The following is a 24,367-nucleotide window of genomic DNA, read 5'->3' on the forward strand; positions in this document are numbered from 1 at the left end:
ATGAGGTGAGGATGGAAGGAAGGAGGGAGGTAAAGAGGGGGGGGGGGTCTCAGCAGTTGCCATGCCTGTTGTATACATAATGTAGAACATGCTCATAAATCACACTCTCACTACACAACCGATAGATGATGTTCCATTTACATGAAATCTGTTTGTCACAACATAAAGCTCAATGTGCTTGTTCAGACATTTTAACTACATTACTTCATTTGATTAGAGAAAGACGGGGCTACAACTTTGAACAAACAACAATCACTCTCTGAAATCACACAGGCACCTGCTTTTCATCTTCAAATACAATGTTGCTGGTTTGGATTTTAAATGTTAGTTTTTCTCCTCCTCCTCGTCTGAGCTTACACGAGTGATTAGACTGCAGATGTAAATGTGTAAGTGGCCTTGTTCTCTCGCCCGCCCGCCCGCCCGCCCGCCCACACACACACACACACACACACACACACACACACACACACACACACACACACACACACACACACACACACACACACACACACACACACACACACACACACACACACACACACACACACACACACACACACACACACACACACACACACACACACACACACACACACACACACACACACCTGCATCTGTACCTCTCTTTATACCTGCACTGTCCAATGCACAGTTATACAACTCACACTTTCCTTTTACATGCTGCAAAACATGCAAGTTTGCTTTTGTCTGACAAATCCTCGGGCAAATGAAAACAAGGAGCAGAAAGTAAAGTTTATAAAACAAGCTGCTGGAATCTGCAGGACCTGCTCACCTCCATACCAAACAGCTGTTTAGCATATAGGTTTATAACTACAATCCCACAGGATAAAGCAGAAACCTAATTACTCAATCACTCAACTGCCTTGTCAATGCCTCCACGTTCAGATGAAGTGCCTTACTGACTCAAGCTCTGCATTCGCTGGAAGAGCCACTTTGCTGCATCCTTCTCATCTGCATAGAAACTAGCTGACCAATCTGAATAGGCGGCGCACAGATTTCCACACAGTATGGTGCTCCAAAAATAGGAGGAGAGTGAAAACTGGGCAGCAGGTTAATTAATCCAACTAACACACAAAGGCAAGAATATCGCTTTAAACCACAGTCAGATGGCATGTGCACAGGAAACTTAATTGCATACGCCACAGATCCAGCCAATGTGGAAGTGTCACATTTTACAGCAGAGACTATAAAAGTAAAAATGACCTGTGCTGCTGGAATAATGTTTCATTGTGTCATTTAATAGACAGACAATTGAATTACAATAGAGCGGTTGTTTCGGCTGCAGTGGCCACTGAGACACCTCATGCAGAGTGAATACATGAGGGGCTATTCGTGATGACTACCACTGTGTGTAATGTTTGAATATTTGCTGAATAGACTTTGCGGTTTCAGAGCTATATTAAATTTTATTTTAAGTCTGTTTCTCTCCGAGACCCACTTCACTGAAGTTAACTGACTTCGCTATTTTTTAATACAACTTTATGTGCGTCCTTGTCTCTTGAATGGTTTCTCAGGGCATAAAGCCTTGAATATGATGTCCATCATCTGTAGGTGTGAGCTCTCCCCTTTATCTCCGCCAGCCCCACCCACTCAGGAGGTAATGGTATTTGCAGAGGTCAGACAAAGACTGAAGGCAGCGGCAATAACACAAATACACACAAGCCCATGCATCCATGCTGAAACCCCCTATATAATTCAGCTTTGAGAAAGAATAAAATCTGTGCGGACAGAAGAGCAATCCTCCATTTCTTCATAATTCAACAGTACCTTCGCATGTGACAACTATATGATTGAATAGGCTGGATTTTGGGATGGTTAAAAATAAAAATTGGAAAACAAAAGTATTGTCTCCATATGTGCTTTTAATTCTCATAGAAAATTAATGTATGTGGTTTTTACGCAGACATAGAAGGATGAAGTCCATCAATCTTTCCTGCTCATGTTCCTGCTGTTCTATTAATAAAGTCATCAAGCATCCTTTGATATAAAAGGAAAATTTTAAACATAAATAATGATAAATATTATGTAAGATTCTGATAAAAATGCAATATTTTGCTATTGAGAGTCTCTATTGAAAGTTGCTGGTGTAGACATATTGCTTACAATAATATTCAAACTTTAATATCACTCGAAGATAATTACATCTAATTAAACTCAATACAGGCAGATGAAAAAGAAAATCGACCATCATCCATCTCAGGTCAGCAAGTGCTGAGGCGAAAACTGGAGGTGTAAAATGGCTGGTATGGTCACGCATCTGTCCCTGGGCGCACTGTGCGGCTGTGTGTTCATACAAAGACCCAAGAAAGGCTGTATGTTAACTATAAAATTTGAATGAAATCATACTGTACAGTTGTCTTCTTCTCAGTTTGTTCACTGCATGTCTTACATATCTTTCATTATTTTTTCACTTCCATTGTGTTGCCCAAGGATGTTTTTGTTATAGATGACAGCATATCATTCATGTCAGTCTAGAAAGATGTCTGCTGTACTGTAGTGATAATCCAACTAAACAGTCATATTCAGGGCATGTTTCCAAAATAAAACCAGTGCAGTGAGCTTCTGTTGAGTCTGGGACGTAGATTGCTGAGGTTGAAGAGAACAGGCTCTTTGTCTATAATTCATAGAGCTAAATGGAACGGCGCAGCCTGTCCTGTCACTGCACGTCTGCACTACAGCTCTTAATGTGGAGCCAGTAAGAGGTGGGGTGTGAAAATAAAATACTCCTCTAATACTGTACACCACCCAACAAAACACCATGTGTGCAAACCAAGATCCCTCTAAATCCACAGATATCAGAATCCAGATAGAATATCCTGTTAGATAAAGTCTTGCAGGCTCAATCCAACAGAGAAACATTTCTGTTAAATGGCACAAAATATTAACAACTACTACATCTTTATAAAAATTAAATACTTCATCTACAGTCTGTTTTCTCTGGTCAAAATCTAAATATGTAGGTGTAATTCTTGAAATTTTGCAACAATGAATAATTGATTCCTGGGAGATTGCCATTGTGTTCAGCTACGTTTTTTTGCAAACAACAAAAAATAAAGCATAATTCAAAGAGCATGGATTTTTCTTGGAATTGCAGCAATAAAAAAATAAGAATTTGTTTCCCTTTTTGAATGTATAACCCCAAATGAGTTATACGATAAAAACCCCAAGAAAAAAATCGAATTAAAATATATATAATTGAAGGGAAAGGTAACAATATTTGATTTATAAGTGAATATAAAAAACAAAAACAGCTCAAGAAATTATTTATCTTTTTTTTCTAAAATATTTGCACTATGAATTGTTAAAATAAAGATTACATTTTTTTGTCTTTTCCCCAGTACGAAAGACATTCATATGTTCAGTAAACTGTTCATTGTGTCCATGTTTAAATGTTGTGAACTCACTCAACAGCAATACTACACACTGAATGCTCCCTATGGCTCTTAACAACCGCAGTCATATTACCCTCCATAAACAACACGTTATGTTTCCCGTCGTTTAGTGCTCTCAAGAGGAGGATATACTGAAACTGAAATATATATATATATATATATATATATATATATATATATATATATATATATATATATTCAAACAGGTTCAATCCTTATATTGACTCTTATCTTATCAGTTTACTGTAACACTTTGCAGGGTATAGGGTGTATTTGCATGTGTTTCGTCCACAAGGTTTTTTTTTTATCCCTAATACAAGATATACTCCACTTTACCTCATACTGGAGATATTGTTTCCTCCACTCAGGAGTGATGTGGGAAGAGAGATGCTCCGCGAATTTCATTTTGCCGGAACAAACGTCGCCCTCGAGCCTCCGTTAAATCCGACAGCGGCTTGTCCCACGTCCCCCGTCGCCGCGACTTTCTGTTGTGTCGAGTGAACTTGCAGGCTCAGCGTGCGGCGCGTCAGCCCGGCGCACTCCGCTCCGGTCTCGTCACTCCACTTGTGGCTCGTCCCGGTCGGCGCGCTCCGAGCGGATCCCGTGCCACATGCTACACGTGCGACAGCAGCCCCGCCTTTGACAGGTGGTCGCAGCCGGTAGCGGAACGGAGCCGGTGAGAGTGTCTCAGTGACTTTGCTCCGTCCCTCCCTGGGCAGGTCTGGGGACATTGCGGTCCGCCATCGCATTGGGCCACGGCGACGTGGTTGCGTCAGCAGAGCGCGCAGTGGCACCGGGCGTAGTTGGGACCTCCTGCACAAGTATTGGCAGCGCGGCCAAGGATCCACTAAAACCCCCGCCCACAGAAAACTGACCCCCACGTGCCGCCCCGGCCGTCGCTTCTTGTCGCTGTTGTCGTGTCTCTGCAACGAAAGAGCGGATCATGTTGCAGAAGAATTGTTGAGATATCACAAAATGCTCTTTTGTCTGCAAACAGGTTTTAAAAATTTAAAAAAAAAAAAAAATCATGATTGACTTTTCTCATCTCTGTGTATCTCCTCTGATAGCAAATCTGATTATTCGAGTTATGGATTAAGCAAACTTTTACGCAGTCTTTATATCTCTACTTTTCCACAATATATCTGGAAAAGGGACAGGGAATTGCAGCCTACAACCTCCTGTGATTGGCTACCATAATGAAGAAGCCTTAGTTTGTGATCTGGAGCAGCAGAGAGAACTGAATAATAGTCCACCACCACGTACAGGATGTAGTAAAAGGATCTCATTAGGACTCCAGTCCAACTTCCCCAAATGTAAGGCAAATTAAGGTAATGAGAGCGAAACTAACAATATCCTCGGATAGGCTATTCTGTGTGTCAGAAAGAAAAGAAAAAATATTTTTATTGTCTTGCCTGATATAAACTTTTACCCAGACTGCTCTTAAGCCACTGTCTGTCTGGGTGAATCTCATGAGCGATCGGGACAGGTGATAACACATAGTCGTGCCAATAGCAGCATCTGCTGGACAAACTGCGCCAATGCATCCTGCCGCCAACGCGTCTGGTTTAATGTTGATTAATGAGTGTCAACAAAAAAAATCACATTCAGACCGGATGTAAATAACGTGTTATTTGAAGTAGAAGATCAGACAATCGTCCCGAGGGTTGAAACTGAAACTAGACTCCAATTGAACAGAAGAAGTAACTAACGGAGTAGTTGGTCGAAAAGTCGAGGCTGGTAAACGAAACCGCGAATTCAATTATCCCACGTAACAAGGCTGCAGAGACCACGAGGCAAACATTTAGCTAGCTAACCGTCGTAAGCTAACAAGCAAAACAAACAGAGATTTAAATAACCGTGGTTACTGACTGGTTACCATAGACACAATAAACATCAAAACCGAACCAAAACATTTCATCATTCCCACGGAGACTGTGTTAGATTATTTAAAACATAGTTACACTGGGTAAAAACAGAGTATGTCCTTTCGTCTCAGCCCCTGTAGTTTTTTTTTTTTGTTTTTTTTCCTTTGTTGCTTAATGTGTTTGTTTTTTTCTTACCGAAAGCAGCGCTGCGAAGCCCGGTCAAAAACACAGCCGGAACCTCTCGCTAGCAGGCGGTTTACCCGGAGCTTTTAATTGACCGTACCAGAGACGGACCAACGAGAGAAACAATCCGACTGTCACGGATTCTTAACGGTAACTGATTTAATAACGGATTCGCCGCTTACTTACTTTACAAATATTTACCCGGCAGCGACTGTCCGGTCACATTGAATATTTTTCGCTCGGATCTAGGGCGCTCTTCGTGTCTGGCGGTACGCTACAGGCAGCAATAACAATGGCTTCTGGGTCACCGTCGTCCTCCCCGGACACTGCGACGGGCTCAGGTACAGACCCAGCCCGGCCCGACACAGGCGAGCCCCTCGGCGGAGCAGGCTCAGACTCCGACTCGGACCTGGGTTTGGGGAAATTTGACTGCAGTGCCGTGGAAATGGGGGAGCGGCTGGAGGGAGAGGAGCTGGTGAGCGAGTTTGAGTCGGCAACCGACCGCGTACGAGATCTGGTCCAGACTGCCAGCAGGGACCAGCTGCTGTATCTGTATGCTCGCTACAAACAGGTGAGGGTCCGACTGAGGTCACACAGGCCAACCTTGAGTCCTCAAGGGCGACCACAGGTGACTTTAGATGTAAGCCACAATGTAGTTGATACTCCACAATCATGTCCCATCACAGATTGTTGAAAGATTACTTAGGTCCATGTCTGTGTGTCGCAAACAGTGTTAATGGGCTAAATCATTTACACTTGTGTTCACAGGTCAAAGTGGGAAAGTGCAATACAACAAAGCCTGGCTTCTTTGACTTTGAAGGACAGAGAAAATGGTATGTAGCTTAAACTCGGTGACAATAAATGCAGGGCTATAATAAAGGGTGTGCACATAGTTGTAGGTATACACGGGTCACTTTGTTACTGTCAGTTGTAGTAGAAATTGCACTTGGAATGAGTGAGTGGCAAGGTAGCAGGGATGTTTTAGAGGAGTTTTAAAGAATGATGAGCAACAGTCCTGACTCGTGACTCAGTGATTGAAAGCTTCAGGCATTGTGCATGCGTGTGTGTGTGTATGAGAGAGAGAGAGAAAAAGAGCATTTGCTTGTGTACTATGCAGATGAGTTTAAAAAAGTAATAATGTTTTCTTCTGTTTAAAATAAACTCTGCTCATCATTCTCTAAACCAGAATATCTGAAGTAAAACGAAACGATTAACATGCTCTATTCTACTTTCATTTTACACAAGAGTTGTTGTTCTTGTCTTCATGTCTTGTTCACATTTCATCTTGCTGCTTGGTGATAATAGGTATGATTTTTGTGATGATAATTCTGATGATTTTGTTCCAGGCAAGCCTGGAAGCAGCTTGGAGATATGGAGGCAGAGCAGGCAATGCAGGAGTACATTTCCTGTGTCAATGTGTTAGACCCTGAAGGCAGCACGAAGGTAATAAGAACCGTCTCTGAGAAGTCAAAGTTGTTGCCCAAAACTGCACATACTGTGTTGCACTATGCTGTACAAATCTGTTTTATTCTTTCTTGATTCCACAATAAGTATTGAATAAAGCAAAATGCAAAAATAAATTCCCTCACTTTTATATGAGTAATAACAGGTTTAATACATTCTATAAAAACCCTCTAAAATAAATGAGATAAACAGTTAATGATATGATGAAATTTAGCAGATGGTCAAATCCAAATCCAGCTGGTGAACATCGTTTAGAAGCTTGTTTTGCGAAAAACTCACATCAGGAACCCTGTATTTTTAAAACAAGTTCAAAGTGGTGTTTCTAATAAACAGTATTAAACTTATCTCTGCTCCATGGTGAAAAAAATACAAATATAAACCGCCACTGGCCAATTTGCTCCTTTTCAAATGCGATGTAGCATTTTTGTCAGTAGAGGGCAGTGTCACAGTGAGTTTGTCTCAGCCCTTTTATTGGCTCTTTATGCTGTACATGTAGCATGAAAAATACATGAGGAGGTTATGTTGTCTTCCTCAGGTTCTGACATTTTGGACTTTGAATAATGCAAGAAAGAGGAGTATGGCTGTCGAGATTTGTCTGTGTGTATGATGACACGAGTTTGTTTACACTGCTGGAGTATTGGACTGTCAGGAGAGTTGTGTTGCCATGGGTAGTCTGTCCTTTGGGGCTTTCATTCAGTTACAACAACAACTTTGTACTGTCGACTTTGTCAGGAAGAGTTTTTTTTAATGAAACACTAAAGCAAACTAGTCATGCGTAACGCCCACATCAAAATGTGTGTAAGATAAATATGCTTGTATTGAACAAAGTGAGCTGATTGCTGTGTGATTACAACAGAGATTGGGAACGAAATATCGTTTATTCAAGTGTCAGTTTTTAAGGAGCCATGCTGGAAAGAATGATCTATTGTACACCCAGCCAGCTTAAACTCAGTGTACAGTGAAGTGTACAGCAGCTGGCAGCAATGGTTTAACATTTCTTCAAATGTTGTTGCCAGAGCTCAGCATGAAACTTTTCATTTTAAACATGAAGATTTTTATGCCCAAAATAATGTTCTGAAGTTGCTATTTGGCCATCATTTAGATTATGGTTTTCTAAATTCAGTCTCCATCAATTTGGAAAATACTTGATCATTCTGCAAAGAGTGTTGAATTTCCGTTTCTCAATAAAAGCCAGATAAAGTTTGATGGCCACATATGTCCTGATTGTGAGGATGCAATTTAAGGTGAGGGGTTGACATGATTATGACATAATATGTATATTTTTAAATACTTCCTTGTAAAGATTGTAATTGCCAAAATGTATATTAATTACATTTTCACGTTTTAAAGTATTAACATACATTTTAAGTAACCAGGAAACAAAACTTCTGTCCCTGGAGCTATGGGTTGCCATACAGTCGCTGCTAATTACGTAAAAATAAAATCAGAAAAAATGAAAGTTTCACACCTGAAATTGCCTCGTCCACACGCGGCAAACATCTGACCACAGTTTGTGGATTTCCTCTACAAGTTGATGTAGTATACTCTCAGCTGGGCATAGATTCACAGTCTCTTAATGCTCTACAAGCTCATCCCCAGAGACATGGAATTAGGCTGTGTTTTCTTTAATAGAAGAACCAAAGATTACATTTATGTGGGACCTACTCTAGCGTCTCGTGGCTCACACATGTTTTTCCCCATTGTCTACTTTGCCTCTGGTTTGTTTCCCACCTCATTACTGCTCCTATTCCTTCCTCCTCATTCTTCTCCACCTCGGTGCTACCTGCTTTTCCTCTATTAATCTTCCCTGCTTCTCAAGAACCCTTCCTTTTTTTCTTTTGCTCTCCCTCCATATTTGTGTCACATTTAAAGTGTCACTGTCAACCACACGTCCAAACCTGACACATCCTTTTGTCTCGACCACAGTGCAGGGCAACATTCACTGACTCTGCCCCACAGCTGCACAATGCCAGGATAGAACCCAGCAGACAGGCCAGCATGTGCACCAATGCTCCCCTGAAAAGAAGCTGATTGTATTAGTGTTAACAAAGCACCTTAGCATGGCGGTGGCTATTCATTTGGAAACACAGTAAAGATGGTGTAAGTAGGAGTGCATAGACAGAGAAGCAGGGGAGAGAATAATAGCCAGAATTTAACCTCTGCTCCGTCTCAATTGTTGAGCAGACACTGGATTTATATTACATTACAGCGCAGAGGAGTAGGGCCAATGCATCAGCGAATATTCTGAGTTTCTGAAGTGAATTAGGTTGAAGCAAAAGTGCACGCACAGTTGTTTTGCTTCGCTTGTCATGTTCTTCCCTACCCTCCTATATTTCCTGAAATCAGATTTGTGTGGGTTCTTTTGTGAGTCAAGGTTGGTCAGTGAAGAATAGGCTGGGTAATAAAGTCTTGGCTGAACCGAATGTAATATGGAATTCCATGAAAACACAAAAGATTAACAACAGCCACAACTTAAGGTGCAATATATTAAATGTTGTTCTGTTGCATGTTGTTGGTTATTTATTGCCAGTGAGGTCATGTCTAAAGCCACAGCGAGTAGTGTCTGAAAATTATACATTTTGAACGTTATCTCTGTCGTGCATTGGCTTTGCAAAGTCTATAGGGGGGAAGCTATAGGTAAAGCCATTCATGGTGAATATGTTAACCTGGCCCTATTGTATTGCACTAGGCACACAAAACAGTTGGGTCAGTGCCTCTGTCCATATAGGATGGCAACACAGCCTGCAGAACAAAGCCAAACTATACTAGTTTGGTGACACTTTCTATAACTAAACAAGACGCAAATTTGTTAATAGTGACTGGCATCTGTAAATATTGTAGTTTAAATTGAAAGTGTATACGGTGAATATTGCTCTTTTATATCTGGATGTTTTTATTTGACAGGAAAGACAAGGAGCAGAAAGGAGAACAGGCTTCGGAGGAGCAGCGGTCAGCTCTCTATACCAGGAAGAGATGATCAGGTATTTACATCAGAAGAAACACACACACACACTGCAGGCATGCAGACACACAGGCAAACACATCAGAAACTGTTGTTTACATTGATTATACAGTGAACAACAGTAGCCTCTATAGGATTCTGACAGACACACATTGTGCATTTTTTTACTCTGTGCCAACTCACACTCTCTTCATTCAATTTTCTGTTTTTCAGTTGTGTTTTCAAATCCCAAAGAATCTAGAGGCCTTTCCCAGATCTCAAGGGTCCTTGAACATACTCAACTTTATCCTCTAGTTGTGAATTATGACTTATTTAATACATACGTAAACTCAGTCTGATTCTGGCATTGTTAACCAGTGGTCTTGATGCTGTATTTGATTATATTCAACAGACCGTGACTGCAGTAAGGGTCCGGAGACGTCGTACAGTTCTGATTTATGTTAATGAAATATATCCTCCATTTACTTCTGCCTGGCAGACTTACTCAAGCTTAAAAACCTCATCTTCATTTCAATGAAAAAGAGCTCTTTTGGAAATGAAAATGAGATGTGTGAATCCTGCAGGTTTTCCTTCTAAATGGCTGTATGTGATTAGTATGCACAGTCTTGGGGAAGAGGCAGCCAGAGTCTCCCCTTTTTAATTACGTTCGATTCGGGGGGTTGTCCGGGGGGATGGTGAGGACAGGCGGGGTAAATCCGAGGGAGGCGGGTACAGCAGGCTTCCCAGAACGGTGCTCCCCTTGGTGATATCCAGTTGCAGCTATGCCCTGAGGGGAACCGGGAAGGAGTAAGTCATTAACATTGCACGTACACGCACTTATGCACATGTGCACACATAAACATACACTTGCCTCTATACGTCGACGCAATTGCATCCAAATCCATGCACAGCCTGCTGGAACTGTCACACTCACTGCTCTGCTGCATTTCAATCTCGTCTTTCTCACACGCACACACACACACACACACACACACACACACTCCATATTAAACAGCTAAGCACCTGTTAACCAGACAGAGAGTTAATTGCATTGCTCAGTGCTCATCTCGAGTTCAGAATTTGTTTACATGTGTGTGAGTGGCGTGTATATTGACAAAATCAGGATTGATTATCAATATCCCTGGGTTACTGAGCTGATCATTATGTGATTTAGATGGATTTGAATGCTTCATTTGTAATTCTCTCACCCACCCTGTGAATGGATACCAAAAAACACTGGAGGTGTTGTTGTCTGTACGCTGTGCTGTAGGCCAGTGCGGAGATATTTGAGTTTTCATTGTTCCTCGTACTCACATCAGTGTGTGTGTGTGTGTGTGTGTGTGTGTGTGTGTGTGTGTGTGTGTGTGTGTGTGTGTGTGTGTGTGTGTGTGTGTGTGTGTGTGTGTGTGTGTGTGTGTGTGTGTGTGTGTGTGTGTGTGTGTGTGTGTGTGTGTGTGTGTGTGTGTGTGTGTGTGTGTGTGTGTGTGTGTGATGGATGGTGTGGCCATGTTGTTGATCAGTGAAGCTCAGGCCAGGTAGATGAGTGTTCTCCACTACTGTGGCCAATTTAGCCTGATGGATGAAGGACATATCTGCCAGTACACCAGACTGGAAACACACACACACACACACACACACACACACACACACACACACACACATACATGTGAGCGTATATTACATGCACACACACACACACATTCACGCAACAAAATGTGGCCTGTGACCTTCCCAGCATGCACTGCGGCACTATGGATGTCACGTCATTTATAGGACCCACATTAACCATTTGTTCTCTTACAGTCTGTGTGTGTGTGTGTGTGTGTGTGTGTGTGTGTGTGTGTGTGTGTGTGTGTGTGTGTGTGTGTGTGTGTGTGTGTGTGTGTGTGTGTGTGTGTGTGTGTGTGTGTGTGTGTGTGTGTGTGTGTGTGTACATTCATATTTGAGCTTAATTTAGTGATTATATGTATTATATAACCTCACACTACATACTCAGTTGTGTGTGTGCTATTTTTATGTGAGCGTGTGTGGTGTGCCCGTCTGGCCAGCCCTGTCTGACCATTGACGAAAGACTGATGAGCTGGCCTATTGATTAGTTGCCAGGTTAGACGGATGGTGCCCACACGTCAGGGACACTTGGGGTCACCGTGGCCATCAGACAAGGAAGTGGGTGTGGCCCGGCGTGGGGGGTTCATGAATAAACAGTGCTTGTAATCAGGGGTATGTAAATTAATGTGCTCATACATAACCTAGCTGTGATAAAAGTCTAATGAGTTATTCATAATTCATCACAGGCTGATGAGCAAACGGCAGGGAGAGAGAGGGGGAGGAACCAGACAAGTGAGAAGGAGAAAGCAGATGTGAAGACAGAGAAAAGGAAGTGAAGAGGTTCATTAATGAACTTTGTATGTGCAGTTAGTGTCAGTTTTGGCAGTGTATTCTCACAGTAGACAATATGTACTGATTGTGATCAGTAAGAGTATATCTCCCCCTGTGAGTAGCTTTAGGTTGTGGTTGATTCAGATGTGTATGGAGTTAAGGCTCTTACTGCAGTGAATGTCACTGGGGCTGGGGAACTCTGCTGTAATTCTCTGAGCAAACTGTTGGTCTTGGTTTCAAACTTGGCCAGTGGTTGTATTATGCCTGTTAGTGTTGCAGCTTCCAGTTCAGTTCGCCAGTACTGGTTACTGGTTCCCCTGTAATTAGGCACTGCAATTAAGCAGGAGAGACTGAATTTAACCAGAATTTTAGTCCCTGATGTGGGTCAATCTCCTGGATCCTAGTAACGTGGGCCATTAAAACATTTATGGTCTCTAAGTCTTAGCCAAGCTAGTCCAGATGATGTCACTTATTTACAAAACTGTTCCAGAGCCACAGAATACATAATTTCATTAAACCTTACTCTTCTTGGAAAATCGATCAACATACATAGGCTGCCTCTCCTCATCCTGAAAATTCTGTTGAGAATTGGAATTAAGAAATTAGAATTTGTAAAACTCAAGGACGTCATTTTTGTGTCTTGGTCCAGAAACACATCTGGGCAGATAGTTGTGTGTTGTTCTTCCCACCAAACTAAACAACAACCTTTGTCTCAATGATGTTGTGCAACATCCCACAGTTGCCCCCTGTACTGCTGGAGCCATGGGTGTTTGCTGTGGGACATGTCAGGCCCAGTGCGACAGAGCTAGCTGGCGTCATAGTCGGGAACAAGTGGGGTTTTGGCCTTAAGGATGACTGTCTTAGTGGTACAGTGGTGGGTATGTGGGATTTCTGTCAAACAATAGAGCACTAAATTCAATTAATCTGAATGGCCGGCATGGTTAAACAGGAGGGGAAGGCGTAAAGCTCTAAATGAGATTTCACCCCTTCTCTCCTCCTCACCCAGTAGCCCTCCACCACCACCACCACTGCACCCTGCCTCCCACCAGCACTCAACCTGTCCCCAATGCCAGGAGGTGATTAGAGACACAGAGATCTAATCAGAGTTGGGACGGCGCTGTTGTGTGCGTGTGTCGCGTGTCAGTGTTCCCCAGGGACAAGGCACGTGTCGCTTCTGGTATTGTGTGAACCATGAAGAGTAGTTATGTGTTTGATTACTAGATATTGTAGTAATGCAGTGTCCAAAAATCTAAGCACACGGACACTGCATTTTTTTTTGTGTCCCCTTTCCTGTTCTACAGAGTACTGTCGATGGGGATGAATGAAGTTTGGCCAACAGCACTGAACAATTTTAAGAAAAATCTTAAAACATTTAGTTAATTGACAAAACATGCTCTTGACAGTTTTCATATTTTAGTTTTCTTCTGTGTATAATAGGTTTGATAAAAAAAATTTTTAAAGCTCCTAAAGTTCCACAAACAAAATGCCACTATTCGACATATCTCAAAACATAATTCAAACAATAGCAAAGGGATCTGATTCTTTCACTACCAATCATGGTCAGAAAATAAGATTGACTCAATATTCTCCTTTCTCTCTCTCTTTGTTTGAATTTCTATGTCACTCTCAGGGAAGAGGATAAGAACATCTTTGACTTCTGCAGAGAAAACAACATCGACCACATCAGTAAGGCCATCGGCTCCCAGAAAGTGGATGTCAATACTAAAGACGAAGAGGTAACGTCTGTGCTTGAAATTATAAGCGAAACTGTACTGGCCGCATGTGAGAGTTGCAGTTTACAGTACTACTTAAAAGATTGTTACCATGACAATGCAGTGCTACCTACAATATCATGTATGTTACGAGACAGAAGTACAATAGGGAAATACTTTTTTTTTCACCGCAGGATTCAACAGCCAACGTCAGAGAGCATTCACCCTGCTGAAGTGATTTGAGCAATACACTGAATCCATACCAGCTGTAGGGTTGCTCTCCTGTGCTCTGACCCCTTGTGTACTAGGGCAAGGGAAAATTATCAAAAGGGGTATCATTAAAAAAATACGGGTTACTGGGGCACGTTTTTTGTTGCAGTCATTACATAATGGTTTCAATGATCTGAAGCCACAAACACACGGGACCACTCCTCCGGCTGAGGTGTGTGAATTGTGTGAACAGCTATTATTACCAGCGCAAAGTGTTTTCCGGATTGACCCTGAAATCCATCCATCTGTCCTTGATTCATAATCAGCCAGGCCAAATGGCTCGCCCCCTGCCTCGCTTTTATCACAGCCGCTCTCCAGATAAGCAGGCGGTCGGCTGGTGAGTTCCCAGTCAAACACCAGATGGTTGACGGGCCACAGCAGCAGAAAAAAAAATGGTCGGCCCTTTAATGCAGCCTGCTGACCTGCAGTGCTGCTTGCTCAGCAGCAGAGGGCAATGGTGAAGTTTTACATCAGCAAGAGGCCTGATCCGCTTCTGCAGCTCAGAGAGACGGACACAGAAAGAGGCTCTGTCCCAGAAGATGCTCAATGTGTCACTGACCAAATATTCACCTGTGTTACATGTTTTTAGTATAATCTTTAACTGCTTCTCCTGCCAAATAACTACCTGAGTTGATGCTGCAAGTGTGTGGAACATTGTCAGAAAACATTAGGGTTTGCTTAAATAGACAGTCACCACTTCATTCATGGCATTTCCACACAGCTCCTGGTTGCATAGAAAGTAACAGAAAAACAAAAAAAATCAGGGAACTGAAGGAGAAACATGATCGCTTAATTACATGGAGCTGTCAATGATTATTGTTAATCAACAAGATCCTAAAAGGATATTTCATTCTCTGTGATAAAACATTTTGGAAAGGCATGTACTCATCAAAGTTACTGGAGAAAAACAAAAGGGAAGTGACAATGTCAGATTAGGCGGTGTGTATGTAATTAATAAATCATGATCGCCTCAAGAAGGCATGCCAACATTGTGCCTTGTTTTGACATAAATGAAAGGACACTTTGGTTGTTTATCACTTCCAAACAACACAAAGAGAGTTGTTGAGCTCAAACAAAACCTACAAGGCAAGAAAAGTGTCATTTACAGTTCTGTGTTGCACCCCCACAGTTTGGGAGACTCATTGTATCATTGAATCATTGTCTCTTTTTCAAATCCAAGACAATTTAATAATTATTGCACTTATTATTACATATATATGTGTTTTTTCTGCATACAAATCATACTTCAAGACATGTGCCTCAAGTATCGCTTTAGTTTACCTGAAGTTAGGGCAAAGAAGCCTAAAGAGGCGACCTTCAATTTTAACGTAAACTCAGAAATCCCCTGCCAATGAATACACAACAGACAACATTTGACAACAACCGTTTATTAAATTTCGTATAACCACATGTTGAATCCTACATTTGATATGTAAAATGATGATATTTAATCAGTAAGGTAACCATACCAATTCAAATTGAGCATTGTATTATATGTTATATTGACTGTTTTTCAGATACTGAACACACTTGCATACTCTTTGCATACCTGCCTACTCTGCATACTGACTCAAACATGCAAAGCTGCAAGTGTTTGTATTGGGATCGAGCCAAAGAGAGAGGATGAGATAGAGGAGACAGACGAATTGAAAGAAGCAGTGAGGTTTTCACATCTGTACATACATTTTGCATACATATCCTGCAGGGGTCATTCTACACAGCTGCACTTCTGTCTTCAACAGTGAGCAACAAAAAGGTTGAAAGCTTGAATCAGAAGAGTCCCCTCTTCTAAGTATCAAGGACCAAAGTCTGAATGTTGTGTTTTAATGTTTGAATGTAGCACTAAGATTTTAACCTTTATTCGATAGTCAACTGTGAAGAGTCAGACAGGAGACAAGTATGGGAGCCTTAATCGAACTGTGGTCACTGTGGTTATGTGGACTTCAATATTCAGTCACTGGATCACTCCACACGTATACCTTTTAACACATTCAGGCTCTTATTAATGACAGTAAATCCCCAAAAGCCCAAGTGAAATTGACTTAGTGCCGTGTCCTGTTGGAAGCAGTAAAGTCTAGTCGTCAGTGAAAATGTGACCAGCAGTCAACAGCAGCACCCCTGTAAAAGAGCAGGAAAGAGTGAGAGAGAGGAAGAGTGATACCAACCCATTGGTATTCTGGCCTGACTCATGAGTATCCATTTTAACATGCAGCTGTGGTGATCAATATGATTTAAGCAACAGAACTGGACTTGGCGAGTTTGCTTTACCTAATTGGCTTCACTGAAAAATGAGCTTGCGTGGTTTTATTAGAACAAGGATCTTGGATCTAGGGAGAGAATGATGTATACGTGTGTGTCTACCTGTACTTCCATCTTAGTGAGGACCAGACTGAGTTGTACACCTGCATGCGTGCGTGCGTGTGCGGACATCATTACAGCTTTGCAGGTTTCTGCATTTGTGCTGAGGATCTAGGTCGGAGGTTGAACCACTTCTCTCAAACACACACACACACACACACACACACACACACACACACACACACACACACACACACACACACACACACACACACACAGAGCAGTGTAGTGCACATTCTCTATCTCGTCACTCTATCATTGTGGAGTTGAGGTCCTAAGGTTCTGAATGGTTGTGCCAAATTTATTTTGTCTGGTAGCAAAGACACTGACTGAAGTACAGACATGACATGTTATGCAATATAGTTCATTTAAACAATTTGAATGTTGTCAAATGTTTGGTCATATTTGCAAAGTTTTGCACAGGCTTTTTACAATGTCCTAGTTCTTAATGAAGTCACAGTTTGTTTGTGTTCTCAGGGCCGAGCTCTCCTGCACTGGGCCTGTGACAGAGGACACAAGGAGCTGGTGTCTGTATTACTGCAGCACAAAGCAGACATCAACAGTCAGGTGAGCAGCACGTCTCTGTCTGTCTCTTTTGTCTCTGGGTTTTTTAAAATATTAAATGTCATCAAGAATTGTTGGCCTTTGTTTGAAAGTTAGAATTTTGGTAGCCAGTTGGTGCCGGTTGTTAATTTGGTTTCACAGTCGATTGTCGTGATAATTGCAAAGTAAATTATTAAGTGAATGTTTTCTTATCGCTCTGACAAAACGTGGATGAAAGAAAGTAGATCCGCAAGTGTCCCAGAACTGGAGCATCTTTTCAGGTCTGTGTGTTATAAGAGTCCACCCCTGCAACTGCAAACAATATTTAATTTGTGGAGCTGGACAGTTTTTTGGTGACGGAAGAACCTAAGATGCACTTTCAGTTGCAGTTACACACAGTGCACTGTCATTGTACTTTTGCATAACACAGTTTCACACGGTATAAATGGTTTGTGCTTTCTGTCACCAAGAAAGCATAAATATAATGTGTCATACAAATATAACGTGTTTGCTGAAGTGTGGTTGCTGGATTTGGTTTCAGAAGTCACTACAGGATGTGTTTGAGGTCTGTTCCAGTGTAGTTGAACAGGTATCAGTGTTTGAAATGAATGCTGTTATGGTGGAGATGAAAGGAAAGTGTCAGCCTGGAGCCTTCTAATTCCTACTAACACTCCTCAGCGTAAGTGTAAACCCAAAGCAAATAGTGACATCTTCAGCACCCCCATTGGCCTTCTCTTTTCTCTCTCCATCCTCTCAACCCTCCCAGAAGGTCACCTTTAATTCACTTTGTGCCACAGACAAATCCCCCTGGGCTTTAACAGACAGAGTTAGCTGGTAGCTTGCCTAGTGTTTAGCCTTCCCAAGGTTTAGCAGCATCCAGGAGGCTTTAGCTTTGGCGGTAAGCTGGCTCAGCTGCACATCGGAGAAATTGCTCCTCTTCCCTGCCCAGCGGCACGACATAGTGCAGTCCATCGGGCACTGAGGCTTTAACTATAAGGCAGAATCAATTGGAAGTAATCAGGCAAATTGTTTTACGTTGCACAACCCACATTATCAGGACATTTCACAAATGACTTTCTCTTTTGTGGTTATGCGCGTAGGCTCCTTTTGTTTTGAATGCAGCAGGGGGGCGGTGGATTTGTGGCGAATGGTTCATAAAAGACTCAACAGTGGGATAACTACAGAACACTTCACTGATGATTTTGAGCCATATCAAGATAATGACAGAAGAGCAGGATGGATGTATAGCGAAAAAGGCTTTTGTCCCTTGGTAAGATGTAGTGTATTAACAGTCATGTATCCATCATTAAAATATAAATTTTATAAAAATATAAATACCAGGAGTTTTCAACAGTCAAAGTAAGAAACATGAATCTTTGGTCAGGTTATGATATTATTATTATTTTTACCTCAACAGTTTGAACATAGAGAAGATGACAATAATGTAGAGATTTTGGATGAATTTTTTATTATTCAAAACCCTGGTCAGCTTTAAAATGGGCCTAATCTTTGCAAGTGAGTTAAGAAAAAGTAGTAAAAAAGTATTTAAATCCTGAGGCAGGATTTTGTAGCCAGGTAGAGTGCAGGCATCACCTGAATGGATGCATTCAGGCCATCGGGACCTTGCCACCTGTCCGCGTCGCAGGTATGGGTGGAAGCCGGACATGGAAGAGAGTGAATATTAAAGAAACTGGACCTCTGCAGCAGTTGCTAGTAGCAGATTTACGAGGTGGCACAAGGGTGGCTGAGAGAAAAATACAGTGAGCTAAATCATATCACTCTGTCGCAATGCCAAATTATCTCACTATATAAAGCTTACAAAACGATATGCCTCTCATTAGAACCTGCTCAGATGTCCCTTTGTTTGTTTCTCTTGTGGTTAAGTTGGTGAGGAAAGGAATAGAGGAAGAAAAGAAGGAAAGGATTGTAGCAACCTTGTATAATTGGAGAACGATAAAAAAAATCATATTAAGTTTTATGTTTCTTTCTTTCTTTTTTTGTCCAAAGCCCCTGTCACATGTAAACCAAGTATGTGAGCTTGTGTTTGTTCATGAGAGGAACAGAGGAATGTTTGGGTTGTTTGCAGGCTGTTAGAGCGACCAGTAATCTCTCTTGACCTCTACCAACTGCCGAGCAACCAGTAAATAAAGATCAAACATGATTTATGCTTAATTTGTTGATTAAAAAGGGGAGGGGGACTTGAGAGTTATAACAAAAAGTATTATTATTTGCTTGGCAGAGGAGGAAAATCGTTTGAAATTAATCAACTGATTGTTTTAGTGAATTGTTCCCAAACCCTGGTAACCTGCATTAAGGGCTCGTTCAATAGTTAATCCTGGATCAAGGCAGGGTGGGACCACAATAGGTAGCTGTGTGTGTGTTTGAATACACAGATCACAGCTCTGCCACCTGCCAACTGTAGATCAGACTCTGGTGTCGGTACTGTACATTAACCCCTTCAACACCCCCCCCCCCCCCCCCCCCCCCCCCCCCCCCCCACACACACACACACACACACACACACACACACACACACACACACACACACACACACACACACACAGGCACGCACAGTATCACTACTCCCTCAGCTAATACACTCAGAGAAAGTGGGGCAGACGGCACCAACTGGGAAAGATGACAATAAAACCTCATTTAATGTAATAACTGAAATTAAGGCTGAAACACTGGACTTTCGTTCTGTGTGCTAGAATGTATTTAAGAGCATTAATGAGGAATACGCTTAGGTTTAGGACATTCCTCCATATCATGACAGTGGGAAAAGGGATCTGACAAGAGAATTTCATCACTAAGTGTTGTTTAAACAGTGGTCGTACGAATGTTTTCAAGACATCTCAAAAAGGATTTTTTATCAAATGTCAATTCTTTTTTGAGTAATGGCCAAAAAGTTCTGCGATGAGCAAAAGCTGACATGAAATTCTTGGTCAGATTCATCGTCTTTACTTTTTCTTTAATTTAATACGTCCTGATTTAAAGAGATTTTTCACTGTGGACAAAACAATCTCACTTTACTTTGCCATTCTTAAACTTTTGATCAAATCACATGATCATCTTCATCAAATTGATTTTGCCCAGTTTCCACAGAATATAGATGGTCAAATTTCTGTTTTTTCATAACCCTTTTCTGAGACCCTTGCAAAGGTCGAGAACAAACTTAAATTAACTTTTCTAATTCAACACTAAACTTTGTAAAGCAAAGTTATTCTTTAGCTGCTTCATGTTAAGATAAAATTAAACATACATGCATTTGACAGGTTTGGTATATATATTAGGTTTGGTATGTGAATCATATTCACACCGTTATCTAACGATTTCAACAGGTAATGTTATTGAGTAATTTAGAAAAGCTTTTACAGGTTAGTTAAGTATTCTTTAGTACTAAAGAACTAAAGTCTGATTTGATATGTACTGTGAATAGTAAACAAGAAGGCAACAGGCCAAACCAAAACCAGATATATGACAAATGGAGATGCATCCACATCATTAACAAGATGCACACAAATTCAACACAATATAAAGAAGAGGATTATTAAGAAACATAATTTCGTAGGGTTTGTTGATCCACTATTAGGACGTTTGAGACGTTCTGGTGCAAACCATCCCAACCATTCCTGTCACTTTCTAATGCTACCTGTTCATTAAGGGCAAAAGCAATAGAAGGTTGCTGAGTATTGTCAGAATCTGTCTTTTCAGTGGTCTAGACGTTTGTTTGTCCACACTCCCTGTGGTCATTCTCTGTCCAGATGCTGTTATCCCACACCCACAGGTAAAATAAGCCTGATCCCACACACACTCACAACTTTTGCTTTTCACGCCGAAAATCCCGAGCCCTCCTCTGTCACTCCCAACAAGCTTCCAGGTTGCCATGGAAATGCATTGATAATATAAAGGATGTGCCCATTTGTGGAAATTGGAGTTGAAAAGATGGGGCTTTGGTTCAGAGGTGTTTTTCAGACTACAACAAAGGTCAGGAATGGCCCAGAGTAGATTTACACAATGTCTGACTTAAAGCGATTACTGACAGGGTAAGTCACGGAGGCGGGATTAGTCTGACAAAGAGGTAGGACAGGTGAGATGCAGGTTAGTACAGCACAAACACAATGGCAGGAAGGAACGATTGCTAAGACTTAAGTTAGAGGAGATGGGACAGTGCAGGTTTGAAGCACATGACCGCATCTGAAATGCTTTTACTAAACTCATTCCTGCATTTTTTTTTTTTTTTTTTGCTTTTCTGTCTGTCTTTCTCTTTCTCCTCTCCTCATCACTCTCCCCTCCCCCCGGGCCCCCGTTCCCCCCACTCCATCCCTCGCTGCCTCTGCCTCTACTTTGTATTAAAACAACATGATCCATGAGGCGGGGAGGGCAACTCGAAGCGCCGCTAATTCTAATTAATCCAGCGTGGTAGCACAGCCACGGCAGGCCCCAAGCGCTCCCAGTCTATCAGATAGAAATTCATAACTTAATTGAGGTCAGAGCCTCGAGTAGCAGAACAAAAGTCTCCAGCCAGGACCAGCTAGATCAATAGTAATAAATATCTGACTGGGCAGCCTACAATCGGTGGCTAGAGAGCACATAACAAGTCTTTATACACATAGTCTGCATGTGGAACCTGCAGTGTTATCTGGAGAGTGTTTGGGTACGGACCCATTGATGTGTGAGTTGTGTGGGTGGATTTGGATTCTTGATTTATCTATATAATGGAGCCAAACAGTGATTTCATGACTGCGTGTGAAACTTATTCATGACTGATATGTACAATATGTGACGTCACATGTCACTGATGAATGTGGGAAATATTTCCATAAATTGGCTGGGCTGAAATATCGGCGGATATTTGCTAATTGCAGATATGTCAGTATTTGCGTGAAGGCTGATGACAGGACAATGCAGTACAGAATGCCAAAGATGGGTTAAAGGTAATTTATCCATCCCACCCAGTGCATATCCGGGTTACTCTTCTTCCTTGCGTGTTCGAGCCCCGACCAGTGCATTCAAAAAAACAATCACAAAAAATCTTTCTCCAAAACTGTATCAGTCTCAAAACTCTATTATTAGTTAGGGAATGTTATTTTCATTGTAAGCCTAAATATGTTTTGCATGTCAAAGTAATGGAAAAACTATAAAAAGTCAAATTCTCTTGAAAATATGAAATATTGCAATTACCAAATAGTAAAGAGCTATTGTTTATTTCTCAATAGGAAAAGGGTTTTGTACATCTTCTTAAATAAGGTGTGTGAGCCAAATCCCCGGCTCACAAATCAAGCATGTCTGAAAAAATATTCCTTTTTAATCAGACCAAATCATCAAGCATTAGAATGTGTTCATGCACATTTTTCATGAAAAGCAGTAGTTACTGAGTACCAATATTTATTACATTTCATCCTGAAGCTGTAACATTCGGCAAAAATGTAATGAAATAATATCTACTTCTTTTTTTGTGGATATTATGCAGCTATTGAAGGCACTTTAGATCTTATTCCAGTGTAGCAACAAAGCACTGAACCCTCTCATCTGTGTCCTGTACTGTGGTGTCAACTACTTGTGTGATCGAAGTGGTAAACACACACACACACACACACACACACACACACACACACACACACACACACACACACACACACACACACACACACACACACACCCCATGGTGGCTGATTGAAATTCTATGGTGGAGGCATTATTACACGTTTGTATCCCTCCCCTTTCCCAGCAATGCCTCCTATAACTAATGGCTCAGTCAGCCCAGTCATAACAAATATTCAGCAAGATTTGTCATAATTGTGTGTGTGTGTGTGTGTGTGTGTGTGTGTGTGTGTGTGTGTGTGTGTGTGTGTGTGTGTGTGTGTGTGTGTGTGTGTGTGTGTGTGTGTGTGTGTGTGTGTGTGTGTGTGTGTGTGTGTGTGTGTGTGTGTGTGTGTGTGTGTGTGTGTGTGTGTGTGTGACCTAGCCCTAGAATATGTAAGGTCTTATAGGCAGCAAGGTGGCAAAGTAAGGATAATGTATATATTGTGAATTTGAAGAATCACATAAGAGAAAATAGAGTAGAGTAAACAAAGGCATGAGATGGACACTGTTAAAGTTGCGTGATATGCCAAAATACAGTATATACGGTGATAAATCTAAATTTTGCTACCATCAGTTGTTTTCCTCCTCTGTTTATTCAGTGGTATGTGTCCCTCTCAAATCTCTGGTGGTATTACACCATTGTTGGCTATGTTGCAGATCAGTCTGCAGGACTGCATTGTGGTTTTTTAAATATCATTTTTGCATCTGTGAGCTGAAACAACTCTGATTTGTCAGATTTTTTATTCTGTCTGGGTATTTTCTCCATTCCTGGCTTATAAATAGATTTGCCAGAAACTTTGCTGCAGAATTTCTATCACAATATATATATTGATGTTGCAATATAAAATGACACGTACCATGAGGGGGGGATTTTATACATATTTCCCAGTGACAGCAATAGCTTTATTTATGGGTCCTACATTTTCATATATATATATATATATATATATATATATATATATATATATATATAAGTAAATGTACAGAGGAGAATCTGTCAAACAGGTCTATTAAAAGTTTTTCAAACAAATAGAAATCTGAAGCAGGGCTGCAACTTACAGTTATCAATCTATCTGCTGTTTAATTTGACTATTAATCTTTTCTCTAAAAAATGTCATCAAATAATTCCCATCCCTGAGTCCAAGGAGAGGTCTTTAAATGTGTTGTTTCGTCTGACCAAAACTCTAGAACATAAAGATTTTCAGTTATAAATATAGCTATTTTATAAAACAGAGAAAATACTCTCATTGGAGTGGCTGGAACAAGCAAATATTGGACTAAAAAGAGTTTTGACTAAACGACTTATCGTGTCAGTTCTAATCAGAGCACACCTTGGTGAATTATAATACACATAAAATCGACCATAGCCACCACAAACAGCTCTTGATATTTTATAAGCCAGGCTGTAAGCTGTTCTTAAAGGATTCATATTTGGTACTTGTTGCACATTAGCTGGACTCGATGAAATGAGAGCTGTTGCCGTGCTGTGTTAAAAGTGCCGATCGGACACAGACACAGTTATGAATCCATAATATGAGCACTAGAAAAAGACCCAGCAACTTGACAGTAATAGTGCAGCCCAAAGAGCCATTCCAGCAGGTAACAGTCCTCTTTGCCATCATCAGCTGTTGTTTCTTTCTTATTGGCCACTCA

At 41.3% G+C, this 24,367-nt stretch overlaps 2 protein-coding genes across 4 annotated transcripts in view; one reads left to right on the plus strand and one right to left on the minus strand.

Annotated features, from left to right (window-relative positions):
* The window catches only part of xpr1a (xenotropic and polytropic retrovirus receptor 1a), a 63,165-nt gene extending 57,601 nt beyond the window's left edge, over positions 1-5,564 (minus strand). The window contains exons 1-2 of one of the 2 annotated variants that reach the window (XM_047336998.1): positions 5,474-5,564; positions 3,750-4,336 (exon numbers count right to left, since the gene is read on the minus strand). In XM_047336998.1, the coding sequence (XP_047192954.1) occupies positions 3,750-3,818 (69 nt within the window). In that variant the 5' untranslated portion in view covers positions 3,819-4,336; positions 5,474-5,564. Of the gene's footprint in view, positions 1-3,749; positions 4,337-5,374; positions 5,412-5,473 lie in introns of those variants that run through there. The other variant, XM_035646512.2, reaches the window with a different exon arrangement.
* Positions 5,465-24,367, plus strand: part of acbd6 (acyl-CoA binding domain containing 6) — a 29,951-nt gene continuing 11,048 nt past the window's right edge. Inside the window, exons 1-7 of one of the 2 annotated variants that reach the window (XM_035646514.2) lie at positions 5,465-5,611; positions 5,711-6,032; positions 6,230-6,294; positions 6,808-6,904; positions 9,830-9,906; positions 13,876-13,981; positions 17,063-17,152. In XM_035646514.2, coding sequence (XP_035502407.1) covers positions 5,754-6,032; positions 6,230-6,294; positions 6,808-6,904; positions 9,830-9,906; positions 13,876-13,981; positions 17,063-17,152 — 714 coding nt within the window. In that variant the 5' untranslated portion in view covers positions 5,465-5,611; positions 5,711-5,753. Of the gene's footprint in view, positions 6,033-6,229; positions 6,295-6,807; positions 6,905-9,829; positions 9,907-13,875; positions 13,982-17,062; positions 17,153-24,367 lie in introns of both variants that reach the window. The other variant, XM_035646516.2, reaches the window with a different exon arrangement.

This window comes from Scophthalmus maximus, chromosome 13 (assembly GCF_022379125.1).
Source record: "Scophthalmus maximus strain ysfricsl-2021 chromosome 13, ASM2237912v1, whole genome shotgun sequence".
NCBI classification, from domain to species: Eukaryota; Metazoa; Chordata; class Actinopteri; order Pleuronectiformes; family Scophthalmidae; genus Scophthalmus; species Scophthalmus maximus.